Raw genomic sequence first — 7,664 nt, 5'->3', positions numbered from 1 at the left:
AAAAAAAAAAAAAAGAAATAGCCGGGCGTGGTGGTGGGCGCCTGTAATCCCAGCTACTCAGGAGGCTGAGGCAGGGAGAATTGCTTGATCCCAGGAGGCGGAAGTTGCAGTGAGCCGAGATCACGCCACTGCACTCCAGCCTGGGTGACAAAGCGAGACTCCATCTCGGGAAAAAAAAAGAAAAGAAAACCACTGGGTAATTAGCTAGGCGTGGTGGCGGGCGCCTGTAGTCCCAGCTACTTGGGAGGCTGAGGCAGGAGAATCACTTGAACCTGTAGGCAGAGGTTACAGTGAGCCGAGATCGCAACACTGCACTCCAGCCTGGGTGCCAGAGCAACACTCTATCTCAAAAAAAAAAAGAAAAGAAAACCACTGGGTAAAATACAGTCCAAGGTCCGTAACAATGCTATCAGCAATGGTTCTTAAAGCATGGTCTCAGACTAGAAGCAGCATTCCTTGGGAACTTGTTAGAAATGCAAATTCTGGGACCCTACCCCAGACCTGCTGAATCCAAAACAGGCACTAGGGCCTGGCAGTCTGTTTCAGTAAATCCTCCAAATGATTCTGATCACAGTGAAATTTGAGAACCATTGGCTTAGAGGGCCTTTTGACCCAGTCACTGCTAGCTCATACCTCACAGGTTTCCATGTCTTGCCTTACACTCTTCATTTTGTGAGACGGAGTCTTGCTCTGTCGCCCAGGGGGGAGTGCAGTGGCACAATCTCAGCTCACTGCAACCTCTGCCTCCCGGATTCAAGCAATACTCCTGTCTCAGCCTCCCAAGTAGCTGGGACTATAGGTGCCCACCACCACGCCTGGCTAATTTTAGTAGAGATGGGGTTTCTCCATGTTGGTCAGGCTGGTCTCAAACTCCTGACCTCAGGTGATCCGCCTACCTTGGCCTTCCAAAGTGCTGAGATTGCAGGTGTAAGCCACTGCGCCCGGCCTGTCTTGCTTTATTACAGTTTGTGTCTAAGAAGATCTTAGGACCTGTGTGCATTGTACACTGAGCCTTGGGACTTATGTTTCTTTTTTTTTTTTTTTGAGATGGAGTTTCGTTCTACCCAGGCTGGAGTGCAGTGGCGTGATCTTGGCTCACTGCAACCTTTGCCTTCTAGTTTGAAGCAATTATCTTGCCTCAGTCTCCCGAGTAGCTGGGATTATAGGCGCCCGCCACCATGCCGGGATAATTTTGTATTTTAGTAGAGATAGGGTTTCACCATGTTGGCCAGGCTGGTCTCGAATTCCTGACCTTGCAATCTGTCCACCTTGGCCTCCCAAAGTGCTGGGATTATAGGCATGAGCCGCCGCGCTTGGCCGGGACTTACATTTCTAATCCTTCATAATTTTAATTCTTTTTTATTTTTTGAGATGGAGTCTCGCTCTGTCGTGCAGGCTGGAGTGCAAAGGCATGATCTCAGCTCACTGCAACCTCTGCCTCCCGGGATCAAGCAATTCTTCCACCTCAGCCTCCCAAGTAGCTGGGATTACAGGCACCCGCTATCGTGCCCAGCTAATTTTGTATTTTGTAGATACGGGGTTTCACCATGTTGGCCAGGCTGGTCTTGAACTCCTGACCTCAGGTGATCCGCCTGCCTCGGCCTCCCAAAATGCTAGGATTACAGGCATAAGCCACCGTGCCCAGCCACATTTTTTAAAGAATCAGCTAAGTCAAACCATGGCTCATCCACAATGGAATTCTGTGCAACTGTAAAATAGAAAAAAGATGTGCTGACATAAAATTATCTTTAGAATATCTTAAGTGAAAAAATGAAGGCACAGTAAAGTGTGTATAAGGTGTGTATATGTTGTATTTTATATAAGAAAGGTGAGCTGGGCATGGTGGCTCATGCCTGTAATCCCAGCACTTTGGAAGATGGAGGCGGGAAAATAACCTGAGGTCAGGAATTTGAGATCAACCTGGCCAACATGGTGAAACCCCGTCTCTACTAAAATACAAAAAATTAGCCGGGCATAGTGGTGTGTGCCTGTAATCTCAGCTACTTGGGAGGCTGAGGCAGGGAGAATCGCTTGAACCTGGGAGGCGGAGGTTTCAGTGAGCTGAGATCATGCCATTGCACTCCAGCCTGGTGACAGAACGTGACTCTGTCTCAAAAAAGAAAAGAAAAGAAAGGTGGAGGAAGAGAACATATGCAGTAAAGCATGTGTATGCAATCTCTTATGAAAGAAAGATGGGGAAGGTGACATTTGTATTGCATCAGAAAATGGGAAGAAACTAACATGGTTTCTACAAGGTAGATGGGAAAAGGTGGCAGCAAGACTTCTCTGTATTCCTTTATTAATATTTTGACTTTTTTGTTTTTTGAGATAGGGTCTTGCTGTGTTGCCCAGGCTGTAGTACATTGGTGCCATCATGGTTCACAGTAGCCTTGAACTCCTGGGCTCAAGTAATCCTCTACCTCAGCCTTCCAAGTAGCTGGGGCTACAGGCAGGCGCGCATGCCACCATGTCAGGCTAATATTTGTATTTTTTGTAGAGATGGGGTTTCACGATGTTGCCCAGGCTGATCTTGAACTCCTGGGTTCAAGCAACCCTCTTGGCCTTGGGCTCCCAAAGTGCTGGGATTACAGGCATGAGCTACCATGCCTGGTTGATATGTTGACTTTTGAATGATGTAAGCTTACCTCTTAAAATCATTCCCTTTTCTTTTTTTTTTTTTTTTTTTTGTTGAGTCGGAGTCTCGCTGTCTCACCTAGGCTGGAGTGCAGTGGCATGATCTCGGCTCACTGCAACCTCTACCTCCCTGGGTTCAAGCGATTCTCCTGCCTCAGACTCCTGGGTAGCTGGCATTACAGGTGCATGCCACCACGCCTGGCTAATTTTTGTATTTTTAGTAGAGATGGGGTTTCACCAGGTTGGTCAGGCTGCTCTCAAACTCCTGACCTTGTCATCTGCCCACCTCCGCCTCCCAAAGTGCTTGGATTACAAGCGTGATCCACCACACCCGGCCTCAATTTTTAAAGTTAGCTTAATCTCCAAGAAATCTTCCTAGACTTCTCCAAGCTGGGTTGGAAGCTCCTGTAATGCACACCATATTTGCATGATAGTATGTCACACTTAGCTGTCTGTGGCACTAGGAATTGAGGCCAGGGGGTGAGTCTATTGGTCTTGTAACCTATAATGTAATTTACAACAGCAGGATCCCAGTATTTGTTAAATTAATTCTTTTGTATTCCTACAGAAAGCAGAACCAGAAAGAAGAATGGGGAGAAGGAAGTATTCCCGCCTAAGGAGGCACCCCGAAAGGGGAAGCGAGGCCGGAGGCCCAGTAAACCCCGACTGATTCCCAGGCAGACGTCCGGGGGCCCCATCTGCCCTGACTGCGGCTGTACCTTCCCTGATCATCAGGCCCTGGAGAGCCACAAGTGCGCCCAGAATCTAAAAAAGCCTTACCCTTGCCCAGACTGTGGGCGCCGCTTTTCCTATCCATCCCTGCTGGTCAGTCACCGGCGGGCACACTCCGGCGAGTGCCCCTATGTTTGTGACCAGTGTGGCAAACGTTTCTCCCAGCGCAAGAACCTCTCACAGCACCAGGTTATCCATACAGGCGAGAAGCCCTACCACTGCCCTGACTGTGGTCGCTGTTTCCGGAGGAGCCGGTCCTTGGCCAATCACCGGACCACACACACAGGCGAAAAACCCCACCAGTGCCCTAGCTGCGGACGTCGCTTCGCCTACCCCTCCCTGCTAGCCATTCACCAGCGTACACACACGGGAGAGAAGCCCTACACCTGCCTCGAGTGCAACCGCCGCTTCCGCCAGCGCACCGCCCTCGTTATCCACCAGCGCATCCACACGGGCGAGAAGCCCTACCCGTGCCCGGACTGCGAGCGGCGCTTCTCCTCCTCCTCTCGCCTGGTCAGTCACCGGCGTGTGCACTCTGGGGAGCGTCCGTATGCCTGCGAGCACTGTGAGGCTCCGCTTCTCCCGCCGCAGCACGCTGGCTCCAGCACCAGCACCAGCTCTTGCACACAGGAGAGAAGCCCTACCCCTGCCCAGACTGTGGGCGTGCCTTCCGGCGGAGCGGCTCCCTGGCCATACATCGCAGCACGCACACTGAGGAGAAACTGCACGCCTGCGACGACTGTGGCCGGCGCTTTGCCTACCCCTCACTGCTGGCCAGCCACCGGCGCGTGCACTCGGGCGAGCGGCCCTATGCCTGCGACCTTTGCTCCAAGCGCTTTGCCCAGTGGAGCCACCTGGCCCAGCACCAGCTGCTACACACGGGGGAGAAGCCTTTCCCCTGCCTCGAGTGTGGCCGGTGCTTCCGCCAGAGGTGGTCTCTGGCTGTCCACAAGTGTAGCCCCAAGGCCCCAAACTGTAGCCCTAGATCTGCTCTCGGGGGCTCCAGTCAGAGGGGCAATGCCCATTAGAAGGGGAAGAACTGCCTACGTTCATTTCATTTTATAGAAGGACCCAGAAAAGGGAAGGAGGAGCCCCAGGTCATACAGGGCAGAATCAGAACTAAACCCAGGTCTCCTGCTGCACAGAGCTGAACTTTAGTATCTTGCACTGCACTGACTGCCTCCCTATGTGTGTCTGGAACAGTCCCATTAGGAGAGGTGACGTCATTTGGTTAAAGTTTTCCAAGCTACCCTATCCTAAAATAGTTTGTCTGGATATCAGGGCTAAAAGTTCTACCCATCTATTTTAGGGGCTGTCTGCTTTTCTAGTCTGTGCACACAGGGATTACCTGTCATCTTGCATGCAATCAGGAGAATCTCATTTATAGGTGCAGGACATTCCCCTACTCTGCCTCTTCCTCCATACTAGGTTGGAAAAGTCTGGTTTAGCCCACTTTTTACAACACTCCTGCCAAGTGGTCTCTACCCCTTGCTTGAAAATCTCCCTTGACAGGGAGCTCACTACCTCACAAGGCAGGTCATTTCATTGTGGGATCTATAGAAAGTTAAGTACCACATTCTCATCTGTAAACCTTGCCTACGACATGTTTAATACTTCTACTTGGCAGCCCTTCAGATAACTTAATCACAACCAGTTTGCCCCCAAATTTTCAGGTTAAGTAGCATGAATTTGGTCATTCCTTAAAGACAGGGTTTCAATTTCCACATATGATCTCTGCAAACAGGCTCTGGGTTTTCAGTGTCCTTTTTGAAGGGTCATGTAAAAATAAGGTAGCACCCACAGTGCCACTACACCTTCTGGGGCTGGACTTGTTTCAGCAGCTTTGGTTGCTCTGAATTTGGGGGAGCTGCATGGTACCAGGGGTTTATTGGGATGCAGATACATAAATGCCCTAAACTTAAAAAAAAAAAAAAAGCTAAGTCTTCATCTTGTGTTTGGAAAATTGGTTCAAGCTGGGTATGAGACATAAGCACAGTCAGCTCTGGTCAATTAGAAGAGAAGTCAAATTAGAAGAGAAGGCTGGTCTTAAGGAAAAGCAGGGACCTGTGGTTTAGCAGCAGGAAGTGCAAATGGGACTGGCTTGTGCTCTACCTGGCAGCCCTGGATTGGCTTCAGGCAGCCAGTGCCTGGAAAAGCCTGGATAATTGGGCTGTATTCAACCCGGATTCTCATCAGGCACAGATGAATCACATACACACAATGCACAGATCAATCACAGGCACATAAGAATCGGCACAGAACTTCCATGAGGCCTCAGTCAGCATTTTTTCACAAAATGAGGTGAGGCCATTCAAGGAGGCTAGAAAGGGAATTGAACCCAGAGAGAAAGAGTCTATAGTCATCAAGTCGTATCCATGCCAGCCTCCCTCCAGAGAGGTGGCAGCAGCATGTCTCAATCTGATCCACCTCCATGGCACCCGCCGGGTAGGTGCTTCATAAAATTTTACCGAGTTAAATGTGAACAAGGCCTACCATTTTGCCTTGGGCAGCTGCACCAAATTAGAATTTCCAGATGTGACTCATATTCCAACAGCTGGAGTGGGTCATCCTTTACCCCTGTGGCGCCTTACTACAGCTCTCCTGATCTGGGCCCAAGCAGGGGAGCAGCTGGGGAACACAGCTTTATGTAATTACCTCTGTTCAATCTTTAGCAAGTTGCATTGTAACATTGTAACTGTTTATTTCTCCTTGGATGGTGAGCTGCCCCTAAGAAGGGGTCATATCAGATTGGGTCTCATTAAAATGTCTGATGAATGAATTCTGTTCCTTGTGGAATTACTTTTTACAAAATGTCAAGCTAGTTCCTTGATTCAGTAGCAATTTTTGCTGTTCTGATGGGAGAGCCAGACTTTCAGACCAGGAGACCTGTCCTGCCCAGCAGAGCCCTGTTACCAGGTCTGCCCAGTCCCCTGGTAGAGCCAGCTCTTTCCCCTACCCTTTGCCACCAGAACGCAAGGATTTCCTCAGCTAGGAATTGTATAACTTTCTTTGGGACTGGATGGTAATTCATAAAACTTGGGGCCAGGCGGAGTGGCTCATGCCTGTAATCCCAGCACTTTGGGAGGCTGAGGCAGGCAGATCACCAGGTCAGTAGATCGAGACCATCCTGGCTAACACGGTGAAACCCTGTCTCTACTAAAAATACAAAAAATTAGCCGGGCGTGGTAGCGGGTACCTGTAGTCCTGGCTACTCAGGAGGCTGAGGCAGGAGAATAGCGTGAACCTGGGAGGTGGAGCCTGCAGTGAGCCGAGATCACGCCACTGCAGTCCAGCCTGGGTGACAGAGCAAGCTCCATCTCAAAAAAAAAAAAAACAAACAAACTTCGGAGCCACTGGTGGCTAACTTCCATTATGTGGTCTGCGGAAAGCAGAGATGGGAGACAACTTCCTAGGTTCCCTGAAGCACTTCAATCCCCCCAAGTTGGGATCCTGGCTCTTTATTCAGTGAGAGATCCTAGCATCCTTCCAATAACTTCCCCTTTCTGCTTAAGGTGGTTTGAGTTTCTGTTATTCACAATCAAAAGAATGAACAAATACATAGCCTCAGTCTGGATTAATCTCCCATCTGCCTCCATGCCTAGATATGAGCTGTAAAAAAAGACACTGCATTGCTGCTGACAGGGGCCACGATACCTTTCCTGACCTTCAGCCTCAGTAGAACATTCAATATTAAGTCTTCTGGACTGGGCGCCGTGGTTCATGCCTGTAATCCCTGCACTTTGGGAGGCCAAAGCGGGAGGACTGTTTGACCTGGGAGTTTGAGACCAGCCCGGGCAACATAGCAAGACTTAAAAAACAACAATAATAACAAGACAATGTTATGTCTTCCATATATATATAGAATTAAAGTTAGATATAAACTAATAGTTTATATACAAATATATAAATATAAACAAACATATAAATACTGTGGTAGCCCAGAGCAGGACCACCTATAGGCAGTGTGCCCAGAGTAGCATTCCATATATTCTTTTTTTTTTTTTGAGATGGAGTCTCGCTCTGTCACCCAGGCTTGAATGCAGTGGCACAATCTCGGCTCACTACAACTTCCGCCTCCTGTGTTCAAGCGATTCTCCTTCCTCAGCCTCCCTGGTGGCTGGGACTACAGGTGTGTATCACCACGCCTGGCTAATTTTTTGTATTTTTAGTAGAGATAGGATTTCACCGTGTTAGTCAGGATGGTCTCGATCTCCTGACCTCGTGGTCCACCTGCCTCGGCCTCCCAAAGTGCTGGGATTACAGGCATGAGCCACCGCTCCCTGCCCATTCCATATATT

The 7,664-nt window shown here is 49.4% G+C and overlaps 1 protein-coding gene across 1 annotated transcript in view; it reads left to right on the top strand.

The window, feature by feature from the left end:
• The window catches only part of ZNF689 (zinc finger protein 689), a 12,668-nt gene extending 6,523 nt beyond the window's left edge, over positions 1-6,145 (top strand). Inside the window, 3 exon segments of the mRNA XM_017864713.1 lie at positions 3,203-3,939; positions 3,941-3,973; positions 3,975-6,145. Coding sequence (XP_017720202.1) covers positions 3,203-3,939; positions 3,941-3,973; positions 3,975-4,394 — 1,190 coding nt within the window. The 3' untranslated portion in view covers positions 4,395-6,145.
• The last annotated feature ends 1,519 nt before the right edge of the window (positions 6,146-7,664 follow it).

This window comes from Rhinopithecus bieti, unplaced genomic scaffold (genome assembly GCF_001698545.2).
Source record: "Rhinopithecus bieti isolate Rb0 unplaced genomic scaffold, ASM169854v2 scaffold_79718, whole genome shotgun sequence".
NCBI lineage: Eukaryota > Metazoa > Chordata > Mammalia > Primates > Cercopithecidae > Rhinopithecus > Rhinopithecus bieti.
Note: the sequence above shows the minus strand (reverse complement) of the source record. Positions and strands in the feature narration are given on the sequence as shown.